General features: G+C 42.7%; 1 protein-coding gene across 3 annotated transcripts in view; it reads right to left on the bottom strand.

Annotated features, from left to right (window-relative positions):
- Positions 1–3,948: 3,948 nt before the first annotated feature.
- iglon5 (IgLON family member 5) overlaps positions 3,949–16,782 on the bottom strand; it is a 127,268-nt gene continuing 114,434 nt past the window's right edge. For all 3 annotated transcript variants that reach the window (XM_088307641.1, XM_088307642.1, XM_088307643.1), the window contains 4 exons: positions 12,505–12,636; positions 12,297–12,417; positions 10,715–10,866; positions 3,949–6,138 (listed from right to left, as the gene is read on the bottom strand). In XM_088307641.1, the coding sequence (XP_088163767.1) occupies positions 6,047–6,138; positions 10,715–10,866; positions 12,297–12,417; positions 12,505–12,636 (497 nt within the window). In that variant the 3' untranslated portion in view covers positions 3,949–6,046. The remainder of the gene's footprint in view (positions 6,139–10,714; positions 10,867–12,296; positions 12,418–12,504; positions 12,637–16,782) is intronic.

Raw genomic sequence — 16,782 nt, forward strand, 5'->3', positions numbered from 1 at the left:
ATTTAAACCAACGGTGCCATCGAGAGGAGTCCAAAAAAAATACAACTGGTTCATGAAACATCTCGAAGCTTCATTTTCCCATCACTACTCATGCCTCACTGTCCCGAGACTGCCCCATGCCAAGCCCAACTGTCAGGTGTCCCCGCCGACACTTTCTGGCCTAGCGCCTCACATCTGCACGAGAAATCCTCACTTGTTGTTGTTTTGGTTGTTAAAGTCTCCCATCAGTTGTCAGTCCCAGCGCCAACGAGCAACATTTGATTGACGAGGAAAATGGCAGGAGTGGGCCGGCGACTCGCAAGTAGTGGAGTAATGGGACTCGGAGATGAGAGGTGGGCGACTTAATGACGACAAGGGGGAGGGCGTCGCGGCGGCAACACGACTCCCTCGTGTTCTCTGTCAGAGAGCAGCGAGACTAAGAGAAAGACGAGACGCCATCTGCGGCTGTCAAAGCGACGCTCGTTACATATTCTGCGCTAATTGTAGTTTCACTTCATCTGATTACACACTTCTTACTGCTGCCGAGGCGCCGTTCGCCGCGCACTTTCGGAGGATGGCGCGCCGCTAAGTGATGCGTTGTCATTAACAGAAAACGTTCAACGAGGGGAAACAAGATTATGTGCAAAAAGCAATGCTCTGTAATTAGTTTGTGGGATAATGGAAAGAACGGAACTTTCACCATCATAAAACTTTTGATTAATAATGCAAAGTTAATATTTTTGAGTGACATTTGAGCAGTAGCATTTTAAGAGTCTTCTGTTGTCATTGTTTGGCTTGCTTGACTGGACAATGACCGGCCCAGGATTGGTCCATTATCAGCCAGAGACTACCCCTTGACCGGTCTGGGATTGGCCCATTCTGGCCCGTGACTTCCCCTTGCCTGGAACTTGAAGAGACTAATCCTGGACCTTGACTGCCCCTTGAGTTGACTAAGACTGATCCATGACGGACAGCCAGTCATGGGTCCATCATGGTCTAGTTAAGTCAGGCAAGACTCCCACTTGACTGGACAATGACCGGCCCAGGATTGGTTGATTATCGGCGATGGACTTCCCCTTGACTGGTCTGTGATTGGCCCATTCTTGCCCGTGACTTCCCCTTGCCTGGAACTCGACCAGACCAATCCTGGACTTTGACTACCCCTTGAGTTGACTATAACTGGCCCATGACTGAGAAATTACTGGGCCATGCCTGGAAATGAATTGACCAAGACTGGACCTTAATTGGTCCATGGCTGCTCTTCCTGGAACAAGGTTGGCCCACGATCTTATGATGACTTGCCCACGATTGGTCCATTATTGGCCTTGGACTCCCCCCATCTGGTCTGTGCCTGGAACTCGAACAGACCAATCCTAGACCTTGACTGCACCTTGAGTTTGACTACGACTGTCCCATGACTGGAAATGACTGGACCAAGACTGGCCCATGGCTGATCCTTTTGGAATTAGGTTGGCCCATGACATGACTATAATTGGCTGATGACTGACCAATAAGAGGGCTATGACTGCCTCTTGTGAGTGACCCACAACACGCCTACGTTAACTAGATCATGATGGACCAATGACTGGCTCATGACTGACCCTTAAATGGACCTTGATTGACCCAATGTCCACCCATGACTGACCCATAGATCTGAATTGGCCCATGAATAGCCTTTGGACTGACACCGGACTGCCCATGAACTAGAGCCTGACCAACTCATGACTGGCCCTTGATTGGCCAATAACCCAAGACCGTCTGTTTACTGCCCAGTGACTGTATTTGTGCCCACGTCGGATCATGATCGTACCATGACCCACTATGATGTCCAACAACTGAAGCGGTATCAGCCAGCAGCCAGACCATCTACGACTCAGGTTATAGAAAAAATTGACTGAAGATTCAAATCAGGTACGTTGTAGGAGGGGAAACATCTAAAACATGCAGGATACCGCCCCTCACCTGATCGGATTTGGACTCCTCTGTGTTTGGGACATAAAGCCATCCCGGATTAAAAAGTGTTGTTGACCAGTGTAATCGATCGCTCTGTGTCCGGGCAGCGTCTTCCCATTCTTTGCTATCTAGCTCAGTGTGTACTAATGCGCTCATTAGCAGCGCTAATGGCAGAGCGGGGCCTTAATAGACTCGTAACATTGACTGCGCCCATGAGGAATGAACGAGCCTGAAGATATTTGGTAAACATTGGACAATTAGGCTAATGTACGCCATTCTTAGGCTGCTGTAAAAGATGAGCGCCGCAGTCATCACTCATAAATAAAACAATGGCACTTTTGCTAATGCTAATGCGCCACTTCCAGAAAGAAAATAAATCAATCGTCTATCAGCGAGCGAGCGAGCGAGAGAGAAAGAGAGAGAGAGAGAGAGAGAGAGAGAGAAAAAAAAGGGAGCGTCGCAAGACAAAAATAGTTGCAAAAAAAAAAAAAATTGAATTCATCATTTTTCTTTTCGGCTGTTTGGGGAGCGCGCATGCGTTCCAGGGGCGACCAATCGATGCACAATTAGGGGAGCCTCGTATCAGGTGTGATGAATTATGCTCTCTCATTTTATGAGCGCTCTCGCAGGCGCATGATCAATTGGGCGTGTGCAGCGGTCGCTCCGTTCCCGAAAGCCATTCGGTCAGAGGTATTGATTAAGAGGTTGCACATGTGCAGAAACACATTCAGAAGGGCTGTAATTATTCCACGACTTTGTGGTAACAATTCCAAGAAATCCTCTGGAAAAGAAAATAGAGCGGATAAACATGAAAATAAATTCATTTTCAAGCGGCTGAAACGGGAAAACAAACAAAGCGCCTCTGAATTCAATTGAAAAGGACTCCAGAAACACGAGAGCACTTCCTCATCAGCAAACGTCTCATTAGCGTTTTTGCCCATTCTTGATTTGGAGGATGGTTATTTATACACGCAAAATTAGGCCACATTGTGTTTATTATTCATATGACATACTGTGTGGCACAAACACACAATGCCGCAGAGTTACATCCTCCTACTTTTAAAGTCCTTTGGGGGGTGGGGCATAAGGCTCAAATTTGGAAAGAGTTGAACACTTTAGAATTTGATCAAACTATGCTTGGCTGGCCTGTGGTCTGCTAGTTTGGGACATATATTGTATTTTTTTTAATTAGTTTTTATATTGTTGTGACCTTTGCTTTTTCAAATAAATTTGTTAAAAAAAAATTTTAGACCAAATTTGGTAGCTTTTAATTCTTTCAAAAAGGCTTTGTTTTAGTGACATTTTTATTAGTTTTAGTTTTATTTATTTTTTAATAGTTTTTATATTGTTTTGACGTTTCCCTTTTCAAATCACGTCAGTTTTAATTATTTATTTAGAGTAAGTTTGGTAGTTTTGAGTTCGTTCGAAAATGCATTTTTTTAGTTGAATTTTTATTAGTTTTAGTATTAGTTTTTATTTATTTATTTTTTCATAACATTGTGACCATTGCTTTTTCAAAATTAATTAGTTTTAATTCATTTTTTAGAACATATTATTTCAATAATTCTTTTTTAGATAAATTTGTATTAGTTTTAGTATTTGTTTTTATATTGCTTTGACCTTTGCGTTTTCAAATCACGTCGATTTTAATTTGTTTTTTAGAGAAAGTTTGCAATTTTTAATTCTTTGAAAAATGCTTTGTTTTATATATTTTTTATTAGTTTTAATATTAGTTTTATTGTTTATTTATTTTTTTTGTTTTATAACATTTTCAAATCAATTGGCTGAAATTTGCTTTTTAGAGCAAGTTTGGTAGTTTTTAATTCTTTCAAGAATGTTGTTCTCCTCAGCAATTAGCTCCATTTGATATTCGTATGACAGCACTGTTGAAATATTTAAAGCAAGAAAGTAAATGTTTGCGTGACCCGGAAACAAAATATTTCCATCATGTCCTGTGGAGAAAAAAATGGCCACAATTACCCATAATCCATCACTCCCCATACACTGCAACCCATGACAAAGCCAACAACTTTTAATATCATTTTTTTTGTCAAAATCCATCCATACAACGTACATTAACGTGCTTTGTTTTTCCATTATTCCTCCTTCCCCCCACCGCAAATTGTGAAATATGATTTTTGTCTGCATTTCTTTTTCCATCATCAAGGACACGTTACATAGACACAAATGTAGTGTGAATTATTAAAAAAAACAAAAAAAAAACAGCAACCTGCCAAAATGGCACTTTTCTTGATTTGTGTGTTTTTTTTTTAATCCACATGCACAAATGGTGAATTTCAACGATGTCATCATGTCTTCCACCGACTTCACAGCATACAGTCAATACGACAACGGATGGGTAAAGTTTTTTTGGGGGAGGGGGGGGACAGGTGGGGGGTTATTGCTGCTCGGACACATTCATACAGTTGCTGCGGTACTCTTTCGAGAGACTCTCTCTTTTTTCTTTTTTTTTCTCCCATCCTGGAAATGAAACTTCATCCAGCATACAACACCACATGGACGGCAAATTATTACATGGTTTATTTCCCCATTGACAAAGATGCTCAGACAAGTGGACAAATACGCTGTATATGACAGGGTGAGTGGTACAAATGATGATAATAATAATAATCCGTTGGACTGTATTTTTAAAAAGCTTGTCATGGCAAAATAGGAAAACTTCACAATTTTTTTTCCCAGTTATTCAGTGTGTGTGTGTGTGTGAGAGAGAGACGTCTCAAAATATAAAAATTACCCCCCCCCAACCCAAATCCCCATCCATCCCAACCACCCCCACAAACGACTCATTATCACCATAATATTTTTTTGTCTTCTTCTGACATGGAATTACTATTCATAGGTATTCAAATACATATTAACATCATCAGCATCGGTAGTAGTAGCAACACCAACAAGGGAAAAAAAAAGCGGGGTCAAATAGACACAGGTGGGCGGGGGGGTGGTGGTGAATGGCGGTCACAACAGAGCTAACATGCTATCAACAAGCAACAAAGCTGTGGGGTGGGGGGTGGGGGGGGGGATTTGGGGTGGGCGGTCAATTGCCCCTCCGTACCTGGACTGCAAATATTTACACTGGTGCTGTTAGATGTTATGTAGGGGGGGGCGCATGAAAAAGACCAGAGTGGCGGTGCAGTGGGAGGGGGCGGAGGGGGGGGGGGGTGATACAAGATGTCCATCGCTGCTAACTGCCACCCAGGTCTTTTTATTTTTGTGCACATTTTGACATCATTCGTCGCAGGTTTGACTGCCGCACGGTTAGAAATGGGGGGAAAAAAAATTCTTACGTTACACTATTTATATAGATAATGTATGTGGTCAGTTGCGCTCCGAAGTTTACGTACACTTATCACTTATTTGTTTTTTGTGATGTGATGATTTGATCGAGCAAATTTCAAACTATGGGCAAGGATATATATATATATATATATATATATACACACACGCATGCAAATTCAAACGTTCAAAATTCAACCAATTGTTCCGTGGACATCTCCCTGAATTGGTCAATCCAATTTTCACATCAATAAAAAAAAAACCAAATGACGGACAATCAAGCCGACAATGTGTATATGTAAACTTTTGACCACCACTATGTGTATGAATGCGTGTGTGTAGCCTTAAACAGGTCACATGACCATATGCATGTCCACCAAAATACCACCGCGTGACTTTGATGATTCACTTTTCCTTATAAGGCAGACTTTTGTAGGTCAGTCATTAGTACGTCGAAACACGGTACATCCCTTTTTGTTATTACAGCCATTTTCTTCACGGGTCACAATAATAATGACTCAAATCTGCAAGGCATTGTGGGAGATGGACAAACGATGAGAGCGTTGGTCGTGTGTGTTGCAGAAGGGGGGGGGCGGGGCGGGGCAGGTGGGGGGGCAGGGCGAGTTGGAGTCTCCAGTTTGATGACAATGCATATTCTTTTTTTTTTGTTCACAGTGATGGGTTCGTTAATTAAAGAATTCAATTCCTTTCCGTCGAGGGGCGGGGGAGGTGGTGGGCGGGGGCGCTCGGGTTGTCGGAGGGGTTTGTTGGGAGTGGGCGTTCTATTCCGTTTCCGGGGGCGGGGGTGGGTTTGAGATTGTTACACCTTCAGCAGGACGGCGGCAGAGAGGGAGATCCAAAGGCTTAAGCCTGATTGTAGACCACTCGCTCGACCGTGTATGGCGCCCGGTCCTTGAAAACCAAAGACAAAGAAGGAGAAAGGGAAAATAAGCAACAATATTTTATGACCCCCCCCCACCCCAAAAAAAATATATAAATATGGAACGATACAATTGACAAATCAGTACTATTGGTTTGTCCTTACGTCGTCTGCAATTTTTTAGGCATAATTAAGCAATTTCAGGTGTGAAAACAGCTTGGAACAAATCAATTAAGTCCGTCTGAGAAGTATCATGACAGTCCGTCTCGGTCTCAACTTGCGGGAACCGTGCTGCATTATGTCACATCAAGATTGACAGCCTGGATTTTTTTTTTTTTAAGAGGGTAACGTGTACCGATTCATTTTGGCCTATTACACGGCTAAGTCAGGATATCGTTTTATTGAATGTGTCACTTATGGCTCTGAGAAAATAATTTGAGTAGATGATGTAATCACAGTCGTTTGGTTTTGATGAGAGGAGGCATCGCATTAATTACAAGATTAGCAAACATGCACATTTTTTTTTTACTCTCTGGATTATTTCTAGTCTTGTCTGTTGTGCAAGGTGCTGGTCATAAAAGATAACCTGCGAGAGAAGCCATCACGTTCATTTCAAGGCCTTCACACGCTATGGATTCATTTGAACTCCCTAGATGAATTTTTGACTCATTTTCTTTCACTGTGGCGGTTAACATGGGCGCGTGTAATTTCCGTGTCATATAATCAATGCCATGCCTGCTCTTGTCGTTTATTGATGAGAACTCAATCAATCAATATTTGTATCGCACATAGTTTAAAAAAAGACAATGCAAAATGCCTCACAGAAACAGGTAAAAGAACAAGTCAAACGTCTCGGACGCCTGAGAGAGGGAGAGGGAGGGCGAGAGAGAGAGAGAGAGAGAGAGAGGGAGAGAGTGAGAGAGAGAGAGAGAAAAAGAGGGCGAGAGAGAGAGAGAGAGAGAAAGAGGGAGAGGGAGGGTGCGAGAGAGAGAGAGAGAGTGAGAGAGAGGGAGAGGGAGGTAGCGAGAGAGAGAGAGAGCAAGAGAGAGGGAGAGGGAGGTAGCGAGAGAGAGAGAGAGCAAGAGAGAGGGAGAGGGAGGTAGCGAGAGAGAGAGAGAGAGAGAGAGAGGGAGAGAGAGGGAGAGGGAGGTAGCGAGAGAGAGAGAGAGCAAGAGAGAGGGAGAGGGAGGTAGCGAGAGAGAGAGAGAGAGAGCGAGGGAGGTTGTGAGAGAGTGAGAGAGAGAGAGAGAAAGAGAGCGAGAGAGCGCAAAAACAACGCGAAATCGGCGCGGCTGTGTGAAGAAGCAATTGAGAGCCAAAAGCCTCTTAATTTGGCGAATAGTAAGCGAAAGCACTTTAAAAGGAGGAGGACAGCCGGCGATGATTATTATTTTTATAAAAACAGTCATGAGAGAGGGACGATAACGGAAAAGTGCACAGCTCGCGGCTGAAGCGGCAAAATAGCGTAAAGTTCCCATTTAAGAAGAAAAACAAGAATTCTCTTCCCAGGGAACTGCCACACTGCCAAACAGAAAACGGCAAATAGAAATAGACTCAATGAATGTGAAAGCCAACGTGGTCGGTCACACACGTGCACATGCTTCCATGCAAGGTATGCGAGATGTAATTAATGCGATTGCGCCTCTCGCCAGCGATTCGCATTCAGCGCCTCGGCGCAAAATGCAAATAAACAATGCCGACGGATAATCCATGCACGGTCACGCACGGGCATATGCACTTGATATATACACCGTATGTAATGCCATGGCTCCTCTAGTCATTCATTAATGATAACCGCCACCTTGCGCAATCAACAAAATGACCAGAAATAATTCATAATTAAAAAAAAAAGTCCACGACGGATGTCTTCCGAGCATGCCAGAGGAGACATAGTGATGTATAATTGTCTGGTCTCATCGCACTGCTAATTAACCTCCTTGATTCCCATGATGTGCCCATCAGGCAAGTTCGCAGAGCATGCGGTTGGAGGACCCAGATAACAGGAAGACAGTGATACCATTCGCGGCGGGCTTTGCTCAACTCTTAACTCATTCACTACCAGCCGAGTAAAAAAAAAAAAAAAAAATGGACATTTGACGTCTTTAGCCGTCAATGGCAGTAAATGAGTTAATACCGACACTGTCGCGCCGCAATTACAGAAATGATCAATACAGTCAAAAAATTTAAGAACAGCAAGCAGTTGTGTCATACGGAGCACCTGGAAAAGTTTATCGCATTGCAAAAATTTGAAAATGATGATTATGAAACAACAAAGTTGGCTCAAAAACAATTCTGCTCCGACCAACCAATCAGAGGACGGGAAAAATAATGCTTAAGTCATTATGGGCCGGCAAATTTGAAAATGAGGTTTGTAAAAGAAACAGTCCTGTTTGGAATATAGTTGCATTGACTGTTGATTCTGAAGGCAGATCAGACTGACATGGCAACAGAGGAGCTGAAATCTGATTGGACAAAAAAAAACGGCTTTGAACGTCCGGAAAGCAGCACACATTTGTTGTGAACAATTTTTATGAATAAGACGGCAGGGTCAAGGCCGGAATGGCACCGAGATCGCAGCCGGGAGGCGCGGGGGACTGACTGGCAAAAAAGGGTCAAGTGCCCAACTCTGGAACGAATTAATACAATTCACTGGAATGAAATATTGAAATGCAGGTTATAAACGTCAGAGGGGTCGAACTATTTTTTTAAGGCGACACTAATGTGATGAAACTTGATTTCTTCTTTTAGTCCAGGACTGCAAAAAAACAAAAAAACAAAACGTAATGCTTTCCAATCTATATTCACACACAATGTAAAGAACACAAGAGCTGCTCGTCGCGTGGAGGTGACATATTTCCAGCCAGATAAAAAAAAAATAAAAAATCTCCCACTTGACGTGCTTGCCGCTGGGACAGCCATATACGGTTTGCGCCCCAAATCCAGAACGCTTTCCCAGTTCTGAGCGGGTTCTGCATATTTGCAATTTGCACTGTTTGCAAACAATCATGGACCTCTTGTGCAGTGGAATAATTCCCCGCTCGCCTTCTAATTTGATAGCGCCGGTCGAAAATTGCATCAAGTGCCGTTTTGTGTGTGTTGCTCTGCCACACTCTGACAAGCCGCGGCGAAATAATCTTGTTGAAAGTCAGACCTTCAAAATAAAACATCCAAAACATTCTCCCCCACACTTTATTTTCACGTGGTGGCTTATTTAGCAGTCAGACTCCAACAATTTTGCGCTTGTTTTTTTGTGACTCCTTAATAAGCTCTCAACTTCCAAAGAAAGTGTGGTGAAGCGACGTTATTGCACTTGCATGCTTTTATTTTAAAGGTGCGACTTTTGACAGGATGTTTGACGGCAATGTTCCCTCGGCGCTGAGGAGACAGGAGGTTCGTTATCATCGGGAGGTGTTAATCAAAGCTGACATTGTGGGAAACGACGCCATTCCGTTCCAAGGTTGGTGAGGAAGTTGAGAAAGGCGATTCAAGAAAAAAAAAAAAAAAAACGAAATTTTCTTTAAATTAACAGTTTTTGATCAAAATAAAAGTGAGTTATCTTTTTTGACCTCGAACCAGGATTGTAATTTGGGATTTTTTATGATAGTTACTTTTTTTATCGTTTTGACTTTTTTCAATTCAGTTAGTTTTAATTAGTTTTTCGTGCCAGATGAATGACTTTTTTTTCTAAAAATCATATGTTTTGTTTAGCTAAGGGGTCAAATTAAAAAAAATTTAAAAAAAAGGAAAGGAAATAAGTATGTCATAAAGTAAAGTGCAGATGTACAGCAAGGCTGGAAAAAAATAAGTACACTTAAAATGAAGCCCACATAAGTTTATGAATGATATTAATTAACAAAGACGAAAACCAAGGACATTTTTGCTATTTATTTATTTATTTTAAAGCATTTTATTTTTGTTTTCAAGAACTATAAGAATCTCCCTCTCCCTCTCTCTCTAACCTTCAAGACGAAAGCATTTCTGTGCAATAAATCTGATAAATGAATACAGATTTATTCATTGCTTGCGTTTTTTTTAAGCATATTAAATTGCAATCATAATATCAAGAAAGAAAACAAATAATTTCCCCAAATTGTTCAACCCTACCTCCCACTAATGCATTTGAGAGTGAAAAGGAAAACAACACACCTCAGGGTCCCAAAGTGGGCGGCAAGCAATGACACGGAGGGATGGTTCCGGACGTGATTTTGGGTGGCCGCACGTCTGGAATTAAAATTGTTTGTTGTGCTCTAATGGCGAACCGGAGCAGATTTGGAGGGGAAAGGGGAGGGGAGGATGATGGAGAGATGGGCTGACACAAGTGGGAAAGTGGGAGGTGGAAGATGTATGGGCCTGACGGGAGAGTGAGTCATTGACGGGGCACCGGCTGGGATAATGGGGAAAGAGGAAGAAAGGCGGCGAGAGATGAAGGACTCGCTTACGACGCTAATACCGAACGCGGGCGAGAGGAGTTGACGGGGGGAAACGGAGGGGAAAGCCGGCCGTGCTCGGAGAGAGATGGCATCTAACGAGGCGGTGGGCGGCGCGGGAGGGGTGGGGAGGCATAATGAGGCGGAGGAAAAAAAAAAAAAAAAAAAAAAGGAAACGTACGGAATAGCAACATGCTGGCGTTGGAGGCCCCCAGACGGTTGGTGGCGAAGCAGGTGTAGTTGCCCAAGTGCTTCTCCGTCACGTTGCTGAAGAGCAGAAGCGAGCGTGTCTTCTCGTTTTTGATCTGCAGGGTGTTGTCGCTCTCCACGGGCCTGGGACAACCGTCAAAAAAAAAAAAAAAGACAATAAGGAAAAATTCAACATATTCCTGCCTCTTTTATTTTATTTTTTCATTTATCCGTACCAGAGGTCAGCAACCTTAAAGGGGAAGTCAACCTGAATATTTTCTTTTCTTCATAAAGACGGAATAATGCATTGGCGGAATATGAATTATGCAGTAAAATTCACTTTTCTTTTAGCCATCTCAGGGGGCGGCCATTTTGTCACGTCTGTCGACTGATAATGACATCACAGTTGTTCAGGGTTCAGGTAGCGACCAATCATGGCTCAGCTTTACGAAACAGGTGTTTTTTTTTTTCATTATTACGATTATTACAAAGAACACAATCTTGAAATGTAGAATATCATTTAAAAAAAAAAAACAAAAAAAAACAAGCTAAATTTTTCTTTCCCTCCTTTGACTTTATTTCTTTCACATGGGCAAATTCTGTGAACATTTTTTTGAGAATGGTGAAAAAAAAAATTAAATAAAAGCATTCACAGTAAATAAAGGTTTTACACAAGTCACAGTTTGACCCTTAAACTGATTATTTCCATTCGCCAATGGAGAGGAAAAAAAAATCCAAAGTCATTTTTACTAAACAAGAAAAGTTAATGGATTTTCAACAGAATTACTGGGCAGAATTGTGACCCCGTGACCTTGGCCCATTAGTGCACAAAATGTCCTTCTCACCTTATTGTTTCACGCTGTTGGCCATTAGGCACAACTTTTGTCATCGTTAGTGTGTGAATGGTTGCATTACGCTCCAAAGAGCCTTTGAGAGGCGACTCACACTTTTTACCTTTTCGACTTTGTGCCGATGGTGGAGGACAATTCAAGGAATTTGGGCTAAAACACGAATGGCATAAACAACCGTCGAATCTGGAGTTAATTTCTACATTTTCTCGTTTCAGTGAATTATATAATTCCTCAAAGGGTAAGGCAATGAAAATAAATGAATTTATAATTTTAAAAATGAATGCATCTTTTTTGGTTGTCATAGTGAAAAGTGTGATTTTAATAACATGAACATTTTTTTATTTATGTGGGGAATTGTAATGATTAATTGGTTTTATATTTTTGATTTTATTTGACTTGAATAATTGCATTTTTATTTCTAAACTGGGTGAAATTATGTAAATATTTTCTTTTACCTTTATTTTCATCAAAAAGAGACGTTTAAAGTTTTTTTTTTGTAAGATTTACACCCATTTCTGATTTTGCATTGTTCACGTAATTTCTTTCCGTCTATTAAAAATATAAATTCGTAAATCAGGCAGAATCAAATTTATCAGGGAGTATAATCAATGAATTGCATTTTCACTTCTAAAAGAACGCTTGTGAGGATAAGCGCCACAGAGAACGAATGGAAACTGGTTAGCATTACAATTAGCATTAGCATTAGCGGTGACCCACTCTCACCTGTGGTCATCTCGGTACCACTCAAAGGCGGCGGGGGGCACAGCCATGGCTTCGCAGCGCAGGATGGCCGTCTTCCCCAAGTGGGCGGGCAGGTTCTTCATGTCGGTGATGGTGGGTGCGTCTTATGGGGCCGAAACAGACAAAAAAAAAAATGATGGATTTTAGACTCACATGATTGTCCAAAGAGAGGAGAGGCGGGGTCACTCACAGTTGACGGTGACTTTGACCTTGCGCTGATCGGGCGGGGCCACGCCATTGTGGGTGATGCACTCGTAGTCCTCGGCCTGCTGGCGCCTTATCTCCGTGATGTCCAGGAACTCGCCCTCGCTCACCAGACCGTCTAGTAGACACGTAGAAACAAAAAGATTTTGGCACTACTGTCGATGTTATATTTTCTTCGGAGAGTCCGCTTTAGTTTAAAACAAACGAACAATACAAAACATCATTGACACGCTAACGATTAACATAGCTGCAATCGGGGTGGAGAAAAAGGAGGCGTGGCCTAGAGTCACTGTCTCGGCCGAGAGTTTCCATTGGCCGACGTGCTCGATCACGTACGCAAAACTCACTGTTCTCTTTCAACGGATCGAGGCGCAACGCATCATCTCTGACAAGAAAATCCCGCTTCTGAATTGTGGCTGTCAATCAGCAAAACACACGGGCGGCCGCACGCACACACAAATCCACGCTAAACGCCGCTATTATTCACGTCAGAGATTATCACGCCGCTTCTAATTGAAGATTAGAGGCGCAGGATTATTAGCGCGGGTGCCGAGCTGGAGACGGGCGGCGGGGGGGGGGGGGGGGGGGGGACACACGGGAACGCAAGGCGAGGCTTTTTGGGGCTGCCTGATAGGCTCGGTGGAGTGCTGCTCACTGGTCGCATTAGTCACATCGACGTGGCGCTTGTGTGTGACATCACTGGCGACAGAAGCGGGAGGAAAGAAGGATTTGGAGCACACATGCGGAGAAACTCCAGTCGGGGGAAGATGGATGTGGCGAATACATAATGGGCTATACAAGCGGATGAAAGGCTTTCAGATAAATTATATGACATTGAGGGGGGGAGCTGAGGTTGGGCTGAAAATTTCCCACTTCTGACATCAAATATCACTTAATGGTAAACTGTTGAACATTCAATCCAGATTTAATCCAAATCTATACTGGGTTCAGGAAAACTGTACAAGAATGAGCACAACAACCCAGAGGGCTCTGCCGTTTAAAAATGCCACTTCTGACACCATTCGTCATTAAAATCTTTGAGAGAGTTTAACCACAGTCTCTATCGTGTTGAGCAAAACAATCCTATGGGTCCTTTACAAAGGACACATCATAAACAGCCTTTTAGCTAAGCATCCCACTTCTGACGCCATTTTTCACAGTCACAATTCAGATGTGGTGCAAACTTGACACACGTTTTTCAATCATGGTTTCAAAAGGTTTGAACAGTCGCGTGTGTATCTTTTAGAATAAAAAAAGGTTTGTGGCTAATCATCCCACTTCTGACACCATTTGTCACTGAATTCTGATAAAGTGTAACCTCAACCCATATTTAAACGAGGGATTAAAAAGGATTGAACAAACTCTTACATATCCTTGAGAATGGAAACATCATCGATTGCCCTATACGTAAGTGCCCCACTTCTGACACCGTCTGATGAGGTTGTTTCCTTAACCAAGATTATTCACTCAATTGGACACAACTGACTTTTGGATGCTTCAGAACATGCCCAACAATCCTAGCTTCATGGCTGAGCATCCCACTTCTGACACCATAGGACCTCTCAATAGGCGTACGCTCAACACCGATTTCAACCTGGGTCTATGGAATTAAGCAATTGTCTTACAAGTTCTTCTGACCGAATACAGAACAGATGACCCTGTGGCTTCGGCATCCCACTTCTGACATTTTTCGCCACTCCATATTTGAACCAGGGTTCGAATAGGGTTAAACATAACTCTCCGACAAGTCCTTTAAAACTGACACATCATAAATGACCTTTTAGCTAAACACCCCACTTCTGACACCATTTGTCACTCAACTCAAATGAGACAAACCCAAATATACTCGTTTTCTAATGAAATGAAAGAACACAGTCTCTATTGGGTTGAACCCAACAATCCAGTCAATCCATCAGATGGAGCAGAACACAGCTGGCCTGGTGGCTACATCCCACTTCTGCCGCCATTTGTCACGGAACTCTAAGGAGGCGCATTTGAAAGCCAGACTTGAACCTGAAGGTTGAACAACAATCCTGCATTTCCTTCAGAAGGGTCACAACGCAGATTCCCCTGTGGATAAACGTGCCACTTCTGACAGCATGTGTCACACATTTCCAAGAGAGAGCACATACCCTTAACCCCGATTTGAACCTACACCTATCGGGCTGGAAAAAAAAAAATCGTGCAAAAAGTCTCCCCAGAATAGAGCGAGAGGAAGGAGGGGGAGCTGCCGGAGCTGCCGGAGCTGCAAAGGCGACACGTAATGATGATGATATCTGAATGCAGCCAGCAGGCAGGCACTGCTACAATGCCGCATGAAAATACAACTCCATCAAGCACTTAGGAGCTTTGGAAGGAGCTTGACTCCTGACCACCTGGAGAGGAGGCGGCGGCGATGAAAGTGAGAGGAGGTTTTCCGGGGTTCAGCGCTACAGAGTGTTCTCCAGCACTTTGAGCCAGCGAAGATCACTTGAGCTCTCCGCACCTCTTGTCTTTCACATCCCAGTAGCAAAGCAGCGAGAGCGGAAAAGTACCGGAGTTGTCATTGAAAGTGATGTCGATTTTGGTATGAAGACAAAGTCGAGAAATTAGGTTTCGGGGTCTAACTGATTCCATCATAAGCCATCCAAACCCTGACCCAAACTCTTAATCTCCAACAGTAACCCTTTTCTTGACTTTTATCTTTACCCAAATGCCTTAATTTAAACCCTAACACCCTAAACTTAAGCCCAACACACATAAACGTTCATTCCATCATTCCAGCCGGGATAACTTTTGCCAAATTCTCCCGGAGGAAAAACCACAATCTGACTTTGGACCTCCAGGCCCGGCGAGGTTGGGGATTTTTCTACATAATCAAAAACAGGAGGTGGACGGACAACCACAACAATTCAGGGAACTTTGTCCGCTATTTGTACGTTCACCCGTAAGTCTTTTTGCAGCATGCTTAAATATTTACACAATAACAACATTTTTTTTTTAGAATCCGCTGCATCATTGACGAGTGAAGTCAAGTGAAGTGAGAGAAAGAACGACCTGTAAACCCATTTGGACATTTTAACCATTTCTTCTCCGTGTACATCTCGCCAAAAGCCGAACTGATGGTTGTTTTAAAACAGCAGTTGTTTGTTTACATTAAAAGCAGTAACATGGTGCGGGTGACATCCAAACATTTAAGATGACAATTTTAGCCACCCAATCTTTGTGATCTGCAAGACAAACAGCTTCACTAAAATGCTCTTCAATGACAAAGTGGATCTTAAACGCCTCGAGTTGTCTTTTTTTTTTTTTTTGCAGAGGACGTTGATGGACTCGCCGGCTCACGAGAACGCTTTGCTACTTTCTGCTCAAGCGCACACATTTATTTTCAAAAACGGCTTTGTTTTTTTGGTTTTTTTTCCTCGCTCTCTCCGCTCACAGGGATCGCCAATCTCCTCGATGGGGGAGGCGAATCCCGTCCTGGCAAAACGCTCACCGGCTATCAGCGACACGCATTCGTTCTCGCGCCACTTCTTACTGATGGCTTGTCGTGTGATAAGACAAAGAAAAAGAGACCTCCACTACGCGCGTCAGGGATGCCGTAGATGCTATCTTTGTGTCTGATGACCACGGCCAATGTCAGACTTGCATGACTACACTCGCAAGTTTGCCGTAGCTCGGCCGTTTGGAAAATAATTCACAATATGCATTTTCCCTTTGGAAAATAATTTCATATTTTAGTGAATAAAAGCCAATTTCCCCGATTTTTTTTTTTTCAAATTTAATTTTGATTATTATAAAATACAGTGTTGCGATTCTCTTTAATGAATATTTTTAATTTTAAATTTAATTATTGTATTTTATACACTATAAGTGGCTGAGCTTGGAAATATTCTCAAGCCATTATTTTTTATTTTTTACTTAAAAAGAAATCATAACTTTTTTTTCTTTTTAAAAACAGAAAATAGCCATCGTTTTAATTCTAGCCTAATTAAAAATACACATAGTAGTTATGTTTAATTGGTGCCAGGATTATGAGGGGGGGGGGGCTCCTTGGGAATTTCTCTCCATGGTCCCTGAACAATAAAAAAAAAAAAAAAAAATCTGCACCCAAGTTGTACTCAACAGAACAGAATCCATACAAACCCTGCCTGTTGTTTTTCAACGACTCCACTGAATAATCGGAAGTGATGGCTGCTGGTTCCTTGCCGTCTCCTCGGGCTTGTCCACCCTTCTTTCCCCCTCACTAGTCCCTCTAGTCATAGGCAATTGATGCTTGGTTGCA

This window comes from Idiotropiscis lumnitzeri, chromosome 10, assembly GCF_059441095.1.
Source record: "Idiotropiscis lumnitzeri isolate Australia: NSW breed Sydney's pygmy pipehorse chromosome 10, RoL_Ilum_1.0, whole genome shotgun sequence".
Classification (NCBI taxonomy): Eukaryota; Metazoa; Chordata; class Actinopteri; order Syngnathiformes; family Syngnathidae; genus Idiotropiscis; species Idiotropiscis lumnitzeri.